At 38.5% G+C, this 14,983-nt stretch overlaps 1 protein-coding gene across 1 annotated transcript in view; it reads left to right on the top strand.

Annotated features, from left to right (window-relative positions):
* EIF2AK3 (eukaryotic translation initiation factor 2 alpha kinase 3) overlaps positions 1-14,983 on the top strand; it is a 928,830-nt gene that overhangs the window by 569,709 nt on the left and 344,138 nt on the right. Inside the window, exon 9 of the mRNA XM_044079283.1 lies at positions 3,298-3,521. Within this exon, the coding sequence (XP_043935218.1) occupies positions 3,298-3,521 (224 nt within the window). The remainder of the gene's footprint in view (positions 1-3,297; positions 3,522-14,983) is intronic.

The raw sequence follows: 14,983 nt of genomic DNA, 5'->3' as shown, positions 1-14,983 counted from the left end.
GCTGGGGTTATCTATTATGGTGTATTTGTTTTATATATGTGTATATATATATATATATATATATATATATATATATATATTTATGCATATATATATTTCTGTGCATGTTTGGAATTTATTGCATTCCTCCAAATTTAGCCTTCCTTAGAGGGCACCTGGCATCTGGGGCAAGAAAAACTAAGGAAGATGGCGTCGGCTGACGCTTTTATACCCCAGGCGCTCTCACGTCGGGGAAAAGGGCGACATCAGCCGACGCCGGACCCAGACTTTGGAATCCGGCCGACCGAAGGGCTGCCTGAGGCAGGACAACCCATATGTGATGACTGCAGATGCATACCTATCGGACATCTACATTTATGATAGGTACAAAACTGTACTTTTTTCTGATGTACTAACCATAACCCTGCCAAAATTCAGCACAAATTTGAGTAGTGATAGTGTTAACAGAATTTGTATTTATTTATTTATTTTTTTAAAGGTATAAAGTTCAGGAAGGTGTACAGTTAGGGTTGTGGTAGGGGAGAAGTTCGCAGAGTTAGGGTTTTCACGTATTACTAAGGTGGGCAGGAGTGTGTGAAGCATAGCCCTAACCATGTCCCATACCAAACCATATATCTTACCTTAAAAAAAAGTAAATACTTTCTGCAACACTGTCAGTAATCAAGACCGCTTAGGCATTCGCTGCATCCCCCACATACTAAGTATATCCCCTTACATGAGCCATCTGTCTGCCTACTTAACCAAATAAATTACTGGAAACTTCAACAAGATGTCTTTATTCCTCACGGAGGGGGAGGGTATCGGAGAGAGAGTCTCCTAGATCTGCAAGCTAAAGTGATTTTTCTGTGGACTAATCCTTTATACTCTGTTACTTGTTAGACCTGTCACTCTCTAGGTCACCGGTAGGGTACCAGACTTCACGCAAGCCTCTGGATTACCTCTGTTTAACCCACATACCTAAATCTCTAGCCCCTTACTCGACCCTTATTCTAACCCTAACCCACACACACTCGCACATGCACTAACTGTATCACCTTACCTAACTCTTACTCTAACCCTGACACACACATTTGCACACAAACTCCCAGCCATACCAAAAACCCACTTCTCTTTGACAACCAAAGCAGCAGTCACTCAAGCAGATTCTTGCTCAAAGTGTTGGTCATGTAATTGTCGCTGTGGTTCACTTTGTCTATCAAATTCAAATTAGCTGTAACCACATTTTATATATATATATATATATATATATATATATATATATATATATATATATATACTTGCAGATGATAGAAACTTCATTTGACTGAAAGCCGTTTGACTGAGACCATTAGACTGAAATTTCAAAATACTGAAAAATCACTTGACTGAAACCCATAATACTGAAATCTTACAATGCTAAATTGCAACATACTGAATTGTAAAATGGGCGAAATAAAACCAGAATAGATGGTGGGCTACACCCCTCAGTGTGGGGGGCTGTGCCCCCCACACCCCCCTAACTAAACTTTCCCCACTGTAGTGCTATCCTGGAGTTAGTATATATAGTTAGGGGGGATGGGGGGGCACAGCCCCCAACATTGGTGGGTGTAGGGGCGTAGCCCTCCCACCTATTCTGGTTTTATATTGTCCACGTTTCAATTCTGTATGTTGAAATTTAGTATTGTAAGATTTCAGTATTATGGCTTTCAGTAAAGTGATTTTTCAGTATTTTGAAATTTCAGTATTATGTTCTCAGTCAAATGAGTTTTAATCATATGAAGTTTCTAGCATCTGATAGGGATCCGTATATATATATATATATATCTGTATATATATCTATATCTATATATTATATATATATATATATATATATGTATATATAAAAATGTATTTATATATTTATATCTGTGTAGATAGATGGATATAGACAAACACATATATTTTGCTGACAAGTGATCACGTGTTCATCTTGTTGACCACGAAAAAAGCTTGTAGAAGTTTGGAACAGTGGCGATTAGGGAATTTGCCCTTTCCCACTGTAGTATGATTTCAGAGTTGGTGTATATAGTTAACGATGCTTAGGATTGCGGGGGGGGGGGGCTTCCCTGCTATATAATATGTTTTACAGGGTTTTTTTTTTGGATATGCTGGTGATCAATAAGTTGTGCTTAAATACTTGCCTTTCAATATGTTACATTTTCCATTTATGGACATACTTCCATGCACACATACATACACACAACGTGTGTGTGTGTGTGTGTGTGTGTGTGTGTGTGTGTGTGTGTTTCTCAAAGTGTAATTACCATTGTAAGATGCCAGCATGCTGAATGTCAGTCAACTTGCTGGTGACAAGCAGTGGATTTCTTTTCCTTCTTCTTGATGTATTTTATTCCTGCAACATCGATGCATCTGAGATATATAGTACAGTCATATGATGTCTCACCATAACAGTAGATGTACAGACGCAGAATTGCCAGATTTGGCTCCCTCTCTTCTGCTTCTCAAACCTGTTTGCATTTTGGATGTGATAACTGCCTTATCTATTCTTGGATGCTCATAATAGTCTGCCTGTCTAACTCTGGCTTTTGGAGGCAGATCATTATCTTGTATACATATTATTATGGTTCATTGCTCATTATGTATGAATAGTGGTTGGATGTTGTGTAGATTATACTGTTTTTATATTTGTTATAGTTCAGTTGTTTGGCATTACTTTATATGCGTGACTTCATATTCATACTAACTCACCAAAAGTAATTTCAACACTTTTTTTTATGCAAATTAAAATGACTAGACATCTTCCAGTAAATTTAAAAGCCCTCCTGCAGTCTCCATGGGGAAGGACACCTCCACACTCCTTAAAATATGACATATATCAACTTTGCACTCACACATTGGTGAGTAAAAGTGCACAGTTCATTAATACTGTAAGTGGTTTTAGGAATTTTACTTTGCACAAACAACACTTTATGAAATAACCTTTCAAGAACTGTTGGGCTCTGTTAGCTTCTGTTGTCCAGCTGTTAAGCCTGACACAAGATCATTTTGGGTGTTGACTGCTTGATTGCTTCTTCTACGGTGCCAAAACAGTTTTATACCTAGGCTGCCCTGTAATTGCTATGGCTCAAAAATGTAACTTTGTGCACTGGGAGACATCCAGGTGCTGCGTAACACAACAATATCTCAATGATTGGGACCGTTTTCAGGAGTTATCCTTGAAGATTCTAGATATGGGGAATACTCTCACATCAGAATTTTCTTCTACATCTCTGTCTTTGTTGTCCTAATTTTAATTTTTTTCTTTTTTTTTATGTACAGACAATGGATATTGCCTGCCTTATTACAGAAAGGATGTGAGTAAACGTAGCTCGCAGATTACAGTCAGACTTGTTGATGATCCAGGATATAGGAATATACGGAGGAAGGACCCAGTTCTGTTGCTGCCATGGTGGAAAGAAATAATTGGTACCATCGTATTGTGCATTACTACAACAACTTACATTGTCAGGAAGCTCTGCCATCCTGGAACACAGAATGCTAGAGTAAGCTGAATTTCAGCATTTATTGCAACCTGTTTATTAATGTTGGCAGATGTTCTTTAATTTGCAGTGTTTGTTCCTTGCATTTTCAAGAAAATTATAATTTTCTGTCAAAGTGTAGATGTCTGTTAATTACAGTTTTTAATATTTTTGGCAGAGCAGGTTTGTAGAGTGTCAGAGAAGAAGGTTCTTGGCTGGTACTGTAAATCAGTTGTAAAACACTTATGCAGCACAGCTAGGTTTGAAAGTAGTATCACCTTACCTGAGAGCCAGACATTAGAAAGTCGGGCATCTTTTAGGATGTTCATGACCTTTGCTTCCCACTCTGTATAATTTTGTCTTCTGAAATGGTAAGGGTTCATCGTTATAGCTGTATCCGTAATGTAGGCTTGATGTTTAAGTACATTTACTTTGAGTATTTGAGTATTTGGCTGAGTTTCACATTTCTTGCTTCCTAATACTTAAAAGATGTTTTCTGGAGTTTCAAGTTTCCAAATTCAGGTGCCTGCTGTACCTAGGGAGCTTGAGAATTGTATTTGTATATTTAGTGTTTAAGTAAAATGCATTATATTGCTGTCACTGGCTTTATTCAGCTGTGTTTCTTGTAAGGACTGCTGTGAGCATTCTTCAGTACTAGCTGAATCAGCTGGAGTAAGGGAATACAGAGAAGATTATCAGAACGTAGGGTCTGTGGTTCATTTTCGTAGTTGGTACAGCATTATTTTAAGTGTGGTTTTCTCTAAGGAACATTGTTACCATGGGTAGTTACAAAGCATTCCTGTAAATTGTACTACATTTTCCGTACCTTTGTCAACTTTGCTTACTGCAGTATATGGAAGATCTGACCTTTCATAACTTCTGTAGTTTTTCAGGTTTTCCTTCCATTATACAACTAGCTTAGCATAGTTATGATTTTTTTCTCATCTTTGTACTTAGGGGCATGGGTGCCTTATTAAACACTAGGCCAGGAGGGCATGCTCAGCTCATGCGATCATTTCTTCTGTCTGCTGTTTACATAATCTGAATGTTAGTCGTAAAGGTTGTAAGAAAACTCCCACATTCCAGGCCCAAAACACTGACATTTTCAGTGTTCATGCATTTGTAAGATAACAATCCAGGACTAGCACAAGCTCTACCTTTACTGATGGGAAAGGAGCACAACATGAAGCATTGTCTTAAATGCCACTACTTCAAGCCTAGCTGTCTGCAGGAATTGAAGGAAAAAACTAGAGAACTAAAACAATTTGAAGATGGTGTCTCTGAAGGATGCCCAGGACAGAGCCTTGCAGAAGAGTTGATCCTACTTGGAGTCTCAGGGTAGTGCTGGACTGATGAAGGAATTTATGGGAATTTAAGGCTGTACTTAGGTCAGATATCCTCCTGCAATGTCTTCCCATAAGGCAGCTTTATATGTTCCTCACAAATCATGAGTTTTGTTGAATTGGGTTAGTGACCTGGTCTAGCTGACTCTTTTCAGCCATGACTCAGGCTAAGACAGAAACGGGTGACTTGCTGTCATTCATAGAGTGTAGTAATGTCAATACAGTTGGTGAGTTGCGGATCATTTAAATTGTCTGTAGGTATATGCATGTGTTTCTCTCTCTCTCACAGAGGTTTGGTACCCCATTCAGAATGAGTTTCTGTGCAATGCTCCTTCTGAGTTCTTGGGTAAGTGCTACCACCCCTATGACCCTGGTTTGGTTTAAGTGGGTGACTGGAGAATGCACAAGTGTGTGTGTGTGTGTGTGTGTGTGTGTGTGTGTGTGTGTGTGTGTGTGTGTGTGTGTCAGTGTGTGTATATGTATATATATATATATATATATATATATATATATATATATATATATATGTGTATATATATATATATATGTATATATATATATATGTATATATATGTATATATATATATATATATATATATATATATGTATATATATATGTGTGTATATATATATATATATATATATATATATATATATATGCAGAACACTATGTACATGTTGTGTTATAGTGACTGCTGATACTGGAAGAAAACCGTTTGTGGTAGAGGTCTGCCTGCTGCTTGTATTAGAAGGTGAGGCAGAGAGGTGAATTGCAGAGTTCCTGACGCACACGGAGCAGGCAGGAGAGCTAAAGAGAGGGTCTCCATGACAACTTATGAGGCACAGGTGTATCTTGGGGGCTATAATGGCCACTGGCTGAGGAGGAGATGAGATTACTGCCCTCTGTGTTTGGAAAGGTGTAGGATGAAAACATTCTGGAAAGGTGACTCAGAAACAGGAAAGCAAGTAGAACCTATCTCTCGGTAGAGATAACCTGGCTCTGTGATTGAGTCTTTAAGGGAAAAATGTAAGATTGTTTTGTGTTTACTGTTCATCTTTAAGCCTAATAATGCGTGTTCTTGAATGCCTTTATCTTTATGCTACTCCCTTTTTATTTATTTATTTATTTATTGATTGAGATTTGTTGACCGAGGAAGTCCGACTGGGTCAGAAACCCATTTTTAGCAGAGGCCTGGGGAGAAAAGCTCCACATAAAGTACATTAAACCATTTAACAAATTGATAGGTATTTATACATCTTAACTTGTGTTCTGCTACAGATAAATATTGTTTAGTTAAATTGATATATTCTAACACAGAAATTTAATAGTATTACCTTGTTTATTTCAGAAGTACACATAATAGGCTTATTTTGTATAGAGTAGTAGCTTTACAGTTAGTTTTGGAGTTGTAGAGTTAGTTTCAGATAAGAATTATTGAAATTTATGAAGTGTAATAGCAGAGAGAAGAGCTGATTAGAAGGGTGGTGGGGATAATAGTGTACCAGAGGGAGATGATAGAGGGTCTGGGTTAAGAGTATGAGGGGAATATCACTTTAATGCATGTGGCATTGGATGCAAAGAGGTGGGTTGGTTGGTAGAAGGCTAATTAAGGCAGAGAAGATTGTGGGGTTGCAGAGAAGATAGTTGGGGGAATGCAAGTATAGAATATGGGAAAGAGGATGGGACATATTGAAGCAAAGAAGAGCCACGTGAAGTAGTAGTTAGTAAGAGAAAAGAGTTAAAATATCAGAGTAGAATAGAGTATGTTAGTTTTAGGGGGGAGAGCAGCGACAGATATGGGTGTTGAGAAGATGTTTTTTTAAAGTGAGTTTGAAGGTCCTAAAGGAGTCTAAGATGTTAATGTGTGAGGGGATGGCATTCCAGAGTTTTGAAATGGAGAAAGAATAGAGGAATTTACAGGCTTTTTTATTGGGTTTGTATACTTCTAGGAGTTGTTTATTAATGGAGTGGAGACTTTTGGATGGGTTGTAAGATAGGCTTTAAAGCTGGGCAACTGTCTGGTTTCTATATTACTTTGTGATTGGATTAGTTCTACATAATCTAGCCAGTTTAGTTCCTTGAGGGCATGACAGTGATGCGTGTGATAGGATATGCCAGTAGCAAATTTGGCAGTTTTATAGTAACATGATTGTAGTTTGTTTTTGAGAAGTATGTGCAGGTTTGTAAGGATGGGGGCTCCATACAGTGGGGAGGGGAGTAAGTATGTATTGGCAACTGATTTTGGCTGGGGATATCCATGTAGTCTTTGTGCCTATAGAGTTTACCAAGTTTAAAGTGTGTATTTTTGATGGTGTTCAGTATATGGTATTCAAAGGTGAGATTATTGTCAATGATAATGCCCAGTAGTTTTCTTGGGTTACAATTTCAATTTCTGTGTTATTTAGTGAAAATATTTTAAAGTCATGCAGGAGATGTTTTGGGGTGAACAATAACAATTTGGTCTTTTTGGGGGTTAGCAGTAATTGTGTTATTTAGCCAGGTTTTAACAGAGGAGAAAGCATTTTTTAAGCTTACTGTAAAGTCTGTTTTTATCACTGAAAGGACTGCTAGATGCTGCAGTATATACAATACATTTTGAGGGTTAGCTTGTTTATGCAAAGTAACCTGACAAATTACACTCTTCAGGAAAGTCAGAACAGCACATGACGTTGAATGCACAAGAACAACCGCATGACTTTGAAGTAGCCCTAGCTTAAGGCCGTTTAAATTGGTTGACAAAGAAAACTTGTTTAAATTACTTCCCGATATTAAGACTCTGCATATAAGATTTATAACGTTAGAGATGGATACTTTTAAAATGTAACTTCAGACATAAGTACAGTTATGGTAGGGAAATAAATCGAGTAAAACTGGAATAAGTAAGCCATGCATTAGAAATTATCTCATGCACGAGAGCCAGATTAGAAAAGTAACATTCTTAATAGTGTTTAGTCTTTGTATAGCGGCATTCAACAGAAATTTAATCAGACCATTTTTCTGAAGAACTTAGTAGAAGAAATGGAGAATATTTATGAATGTAGCCCAGTGGCTCAATTTGTAGATCTTCCAAGACTAGGTAGTAATAAGTTCCATATAGTAGGAGCAGTTTTGGTATATACATATTGTCATTTAGATAGACTGAAGAGGATTAGATAATCATATCGGCTGTGTGATTAAAGTGAGTAGTGAGTTTCATTGAGTCTGAGGTTGTTCTTAGAAAGAGGTCAGTAAGAAAAATGTGATAGTTTGCAAACAGGGGAGGCTGCTGCCAATCCAATACAGCTTAGCTGGTGACACCTTGTTCTCCAATACAGTAGGTAAAGCCTGGAACATCCTCCCAAGCCAGCTAACCTCAATATCCTCTGTCAGCTTATTTAAAAGCAAGCTTAAACCCTACTTCAGATCACACTGGCTATGCCCCTGTGTTAACCCAGACTAAGTACCTAACTATTAACTAGACTCCCACAATTCCTAGCCTATCATGATCTTGTGTAGTCTCACTAATTTTTAGTGAGCTTAACCTTCCTTAGGATTTTTTCTCATGTAAATAAGTATATACTGTGGAATGATCATACACCTTCATATAGTATCACAACCTATGTGTTAAATAACACTAGAAATCCATCCTTGTTTGCTGTTCTTCTATAATCTGTTGATCTCTAGTGTTTTTCTTTCTTAAGTTTTTGTGAGACCTTAGTATCTCTTATCATAAATTACTAGGTGTATCTAATTTTGTAATATGTTATAAAGCTTTGTACTACACCATTTCTAATACAAATGTATTAGTCTTATTCATCTATTCTTAGATAAATTTTTCCTTTTTCCTACTGAAATATAAAATATATAATCTTAGGCTTGTACTATAATTGTTAAAACTTATGTACCAAATTATACTGTTATTGTCTTTGTCTTGACCTTTTATGTTGTTGTAATTTGTGGAGCTTTTCTCCCCGGGCCTCCACTGAAAATGGACATATATCCAGCTGGACTAGCCCGGTCAACAAATGTAAAATAAATAAATCTTTCCCTTTCTGGTAACAGGTAGCATGCAAGCTTTTTTAATGAGAGTACAGTGGTGGTCATGAGAGAAGGAGAAAGCTGTGAGCTGTCAAACCTTAATGAGAGCAGCTTGAAGTATGAGGAAGTTAGTGCTGTACGTGACAGCGCATACTGTAATTTTTGGGCTGAAGACATTTTTTTCCATTAAACTTCAGGGTGAGTAATTTAGTAGCCTTATAACAAAACTGTAGTAATAGGCAAGTCTTTAGAGAGTGACGTCTGAGTGAACATTAAATGAGAGGAGGGTGCTTCAGAACAGTAAAGGTACTGAAGAGTGATCATGCCTAACCATGCAGCCCAGTAGATCAAAGTCCTGGTGTAATGCAGCTTTTTGAAAAAGAGTTCAGATTTTTCAAGTCATAGCAGAACCATATCATTGGTTTAACAACCCCAACCCAAACAAATTCTCTCTCAAGTTGCGTTTTTCACTTATCCACCATTAACATTGGATCTGTAGTGCACCACAGTGGTCCGTTGTTCTTCATGACAGCTTTATACTGTACACTGATAATGCAGTACCCTGAGACCAGGAGAAAGGAGTGGATACATGGGCTATCACATTGCAGGTGTCTGATGTTTTTTCTGGTTATGCACTAACCCCTTATGTGCTGGATGTCATGTTCATTTAGCTGTACAGAGAAATCTGTGTGAGAGGTACTCACCTGCTCTGTGGTGACACGTCTTTGTTTTTAGCACTTGGTCTCCAACAGAAGCCGTAGCTTTGGGGTAATCCCCAGCATATCCCCTCCACCACCCACTCCTTGTGAGAGAGATGAGTGTGCATAGCCATCTTATCTGTCCCACTCTTTAAGTTGCCATAAAGCCAATAATCATCTGTCAAACAGTTACTGAGCAATGTCACAGGCCCTTCTCAAAGTCTAGGGTAGGACAGCCTGATCAGCACTGTCAAAGGCCCTCTTATGAGCAATGAAAAGTGCACTTGTCATTTGGCCTTTGTCCATGTTAGTAGTTTTAGTATCCGTCACCTGGGTGAAGGGCAGTCAATGTACTAAAGCCCTTTCTGAAGTCATTTTGTGTATGGCACACAGAAGACTTTTTATTTGTAAATTTGTTTTGCTGATTGCATATTTTTTCAGGTAGCTCTGCAGGAGAATGAAGTTTGGAGACTGAGCAATAATCGGATTTAGTGTCAGGATTTTTGGCTTTAGGAAGATGATTAATAGTAAGCTTTGTTTCTGGGCTAATATAGTGTATATCTAGGAGAATGCAGGATATTTAAGATGTGTGCAGGTTGTCTGGCATGATGTGAGGCAGCATTTTTTTTTCTGAAAAGACTGATGAAAAATCATTTGGAAAGCACGGACTCTTATCCTCTCATTTAGCAAGTAGGTCCTTCAGTGTCATATTAGAACAGGCTACCAAGCAAGGTGTTCATGTGGTGAGAGTAGAGCAGCAAGGCTATTATTTAGAAGGCCAGGACTGGAAGAGAGAGTACAGAAGTTCCTTTATGAATGTTTTGCTGCTTTCTTTTAGCAAAAGGAGGAGGTGCAGGTACTGGAGATGCCAAGAATTTTTTCACTTTTCCTCTCTTTAGTTTTTAAGACTGTTATGCATTTCATTTTGGTTTGCCACAAAAGTAATTGAACTTATCGTTAACTTAATCTGTCCTTATGTGCTGTAAATTTAGAAAGGCAAGGTGCAGGTCCTTATTGTTGGAATTTTTTCCCAGAGCTTTCCAGGTCTTGTTTGTATTTGCTGTTAAAAAAATAATTCTCTCTTAAAAGCCATCCCAAGGGCATTTAAAGCCTTTAAAGTCTTCTTATGTTCAGAGGCAGATCATCCTGAGAATGTTGGTGAAATAAGTCTGTCACAGGGTCAGCATTGTTACATGAAGTTTGACAGCTACAGTCAGCTTCAGAGATTGAGGGGAAAGAAATGATATGAAATAAGTGCAACAGAAACTTCTTTCCCTTCAGCTTGTGAGGGGCTGAGTTCTCACCTGTCATCTTTTGGTAATGAAAGAAAGGGAAATGTACTTGTGGTAACCCCCCTGGTAGGTGTGTGCCAGGGCTCCCTCATATCACCACCTGTGATAGAACACCTAGAACATAATCACTTCTAGTCAGTTTCTGTGTAATAGCTCCTCGAGGCCTTATCAAAGACTTGGCAGTTGCATTTGGGAGAGCTTCCCCAGCAATCCGCCCCCCCCCCATGTATTGTTTGACTTGCCAACTAGGGGAGAGGGGAGTCCCACATGTCTTCATTTAACTTCATTCATTCATAGTTTATTTCTAACTGGGTAGGTAGGTTTTTCTGAGGACCCTTTTTAGCCATGATCTGGGACAACAGCATTATACATCTGGTTAGTATAAAGATTCAGTAATATAACTTTGTGTGTTAAGGCTAGTAAATACAGAGAGTGAGTGTGTATATGTAGTGACATTTATGAACTCCTCAATATAAGTTCGTAATTACATTTTTTTTTTTTTTTGTAAGATCAAGAAAATTTAATTGAGAAATAGCACAAGTAGTGTTCTTACACAAGATCTACTCACATCAATAGTGGTTCTGTTTCTCATTATAGCTGTAATATTTCAGTACTGTGTATCAAGCCAGACTGAGTAAAGACAAAATGCAAAAAAATGATACATTGTTTTCACAGCATACTACACATACATTTACAAGTCATATGCATCAATTGATATTAAAGCTGTTTTTGTGTGTGTTTGAATGTAATAAAGATGTTTTGAAGGAATGGGGTTCAAATAATGTTGAGGTCCATGTTTCTGAGAACAAGTATAATGAGATCTACTCTGCATATTGCTGTCTTCTGGATTACCCGTCCTTTGATGAGATGTTCAAGATTAATAAATCCATTGTGGACTGGCCTGGAGCTCTTCATATTTCCAAAAATGTCACTGTCATTACTTGGACAAAAAGGATAAGAACCTGAGGTCATACTTTGATGAAAGCGTTCCTGAAGGATACCATATATTCAGCCTAGATGCATTCTCATTTAGTTCCCTTTGCTCCAGTGAAGGTGGATGCCCTGTTTAGGTCCAACTGAAGTGGTGTGCTATCCTCGCCAAGCATCCCAGGGTATACTGCAAAATGAGCTATGATTCATGATCCATCATAGATCCTGAAGACCACAATTCCTTTCCACATTACTGTCTGGGACTATGGTTTTGGACGTGGTTGGCAAGATCATTTTTTTCCACCACCTGGAGACTTTGGTCTCTTGCTTGTCCTACTTGTACATATTCCACACTTTACTCTTGAATCATACTCTGCAAAAACTGTCAGTGATCCATGAATCTGTTGTCCAGGAGTGTCTGGAAAAGCTTTTTACACTAGACATAACTTGACTGTAAATTTGAGTGAACTGATGCTATGGCAGCAATTTCAGCAATGTATCTGCATTCTATATGGTGCGTCTTGGGCTCTTCTGTGTTAAAGGGGAAGTGCTCAGACAGATTTCTTAGTGACTCCTTTCAGGGTGATATCCTTTTTTAACAAGCCTCCAAAACAGCAAACAAGCATTGATGAAAGAGGATAACCTTTAATACTAATTTTTATCATCTTTTCGGCCAGCATAGTTTAAATAGACTCCCGCAAAATGAGGATGGCTCATAAGCATAATATAGTGCTGCTTACACCTGTGATTCAGGCTAAATCTCTGGGGATGGCTCCACCAATGCAGCCATCACAGGACTGTCTAGTTGCATTGCCTTTGGGAGCCAATTGTCTAAGCTTACTTTCACTTGGAGAGCTATTACCACAGTACAGAATGTTTTTGGATATAGCCATTGCTGGTTATATCTTAGAAATATTAGGTTGTAATGTAGAAATAGGTCTCCTCGGAATCCAGGCAGTTTCTGCAGAATTGTAGGAAGAAGCCGGGAGAAAAGCAAAGAGTTATTCTGCCATTCTTTGTTTCAAGAAGGACAGAAGATTTCTGTCCATTTCTGCACCTCAGTGACTTTAACAAGCCCATTAAGTCAAATTTCTGGATGGTGACTCTCCAAAGAGGCTTGCTTTTATTGCCTAGGGGCACCTGGATGAGGTGACTGGACATTATGTCTGGGATCTTCACAGGAGTTTCCCTCATTCTGCTGTGTATGGTCATCATTTTTATTAGAAGTTGCTGTTGCTTGGTCTCTTCTCTGTGCCCATATTGTTTACTAGCTTGCATTGCATGAAGGAATACTTTGTATTTCCTACTTGGATAACAGATTTTTGATATCCGTATTAAGAACTCCTCTTATGACTAGTGCTGAGGGAGCTGACTAAAAATGATGAACTTGAGCAGCAGGTAGCAGCTCATGCTCTCTTAGGTGGGAAGTGCTTTATAAATACTTTATACATTATGCTGGTGACTTCCATAGGAGACCATATTATTACGCCTACAGCACAGGCTGAGCTGTATGTAAGAACTGCTAAGCAGTGCTTTATTGTAGGCAGTGTGTCATGTGGAAGCATGTTTTAGTAGTGCAAACATCAGACAGTCAAGGACCAGTAGGTGATAGGAAAAAATGTGGAAAAGGAGACATAGTTGCCTGGATTGTTTTGTCCTCAAGGAGAGATGAATTGATTGGTGGCAGACACCTTGCAGAAAAAGAAATCAGAAAAAAAATTGGTGCTGCCATATTTATGAGGGTGGGGGTGGGGGTGTCTTTCCAGACTTGGAGAAGTCCCCTTTGGTTCCATTTCACAGTTGCTTTTAGGAGGGTGGAACAGACAAAACTATACATTTGGTTGTTCCTTCCCTTAGAGATAGCCCAAGAAGTCTTAAATGTTACCGCATGGACAAGAATGCAGTGGAGGTCCAGCTTCAAACCTTCCTGTAGGTCTTGAGCCACATTCTTTATGACAGCCGCATTCTTCATGGTTCAGTTCATAGACTTGATGTGTGGATCTTGCAGTTGAATTAGGGGTGGTCAGTAAGTTATCCTGCTGTCATTGACTGTCTTTTGTAGCCAGAAGCTGTGCATGTGGCTTTTCTGGATGACAGTGCATCTTTTGCAGCCCCACCAAAAGTGGTTCACCTCTTCATCACGAGCTTCTTCAGCCACAGCATGCTGTATTATTTCAGGTGTACACTCATCAGGACAGTAGTTATGTAAGACTTTTAGGTCAGATATAACTTGTGCATTCGGTGATCAGTTCCATCCATCATCTGTATGGCTTTTCCTGTAAGTTGGGCAGATATGGGAGATGCATATTAGTTATCAAAGCATCTCTGATGTTCACTGTTTCTTTATCCATTGCATTAAACATGTTTCGACTATGAAGTCTCAGAAGACCAACCCTCACATTGCAAATACTTGTTTACACAATCTCAAAAACTGCCCATAACATTGAAACAAATGGGGACGGCTTAAAACAAACTCTGGGGGGAAAACCCTACATCCATGAAGTTATGTATGCCACCTGCATAAGCGTACAGCATTGAGAAAGGAGAAGATCCTCAGAACAACAAACACCAGTCTCACTCGAGCAATCTTTTTTTTTAATTTTGCATGACAGAGCAAGTAATTTTTATGATCTAAAGTATGTAGCACATGCCATGTAAAAGACAGGCAGATGTTTTGTAGCCTGACTTCAAGAGCAGTCGGGCATCTCCTACACAAAGACATTTACAGGAAGTCCTTTTGTAAGGGCAAGGACAGCCCACATCATCTCCATTTTGTTTTTATCTCCAGAAAGTAAACAGTTATATTTAGGTAGTGGCTTATCTGTCCCTTCTTCCCATGCTTTGAACAATAAGTACAATCATACTGGGCTTTTTTGCTCCATATTTCTAAAGTGTTATTTACTTTACAAGTTTTTTGGTTTTGAAATTATTGTTTTGGGAAATTTTTGGGTGGCCGCATAACATTACCTGAAAGTCACCAGCAAATGTGCCTGTGGGAGACAGATTCACCTGAGGAACTATTGTCTACTGTCTTGGTGTGGGACAGTAATTCACCACCTACACACATTTTCTGGAGTCTGAGACTGCTATGAGTGTTTGCTTAGCATAGAAAGCTTTTGCACTAAATCAAGGAATATCTGCTCATCCGTTAATTTGAGAGTCTCCCATTAATTTTGAGGGCACAAAGAAAAAATCAATGAGGAGG

The sequence above is a fragment of the Protopterus annectens genome, chromosome 8.part0, assembly GCF_019279795.1.
Source record: "Protopterus annectens isolate FY-2018-M chromosome 8.part0, PAN1.0, whole genome shotgun sequence".
In the NCBI taxonomy this organism is placed as follows: Eukaryota; Metazoa; Chordata; order Ceratodontiformes; family Protopteridae; genus Protopterus; species Protopterus annectens.
Note: the sequence above shows the minus strand (reverse complement) of the source record. Positions and strands in the feature narration are given on the sequence as shown.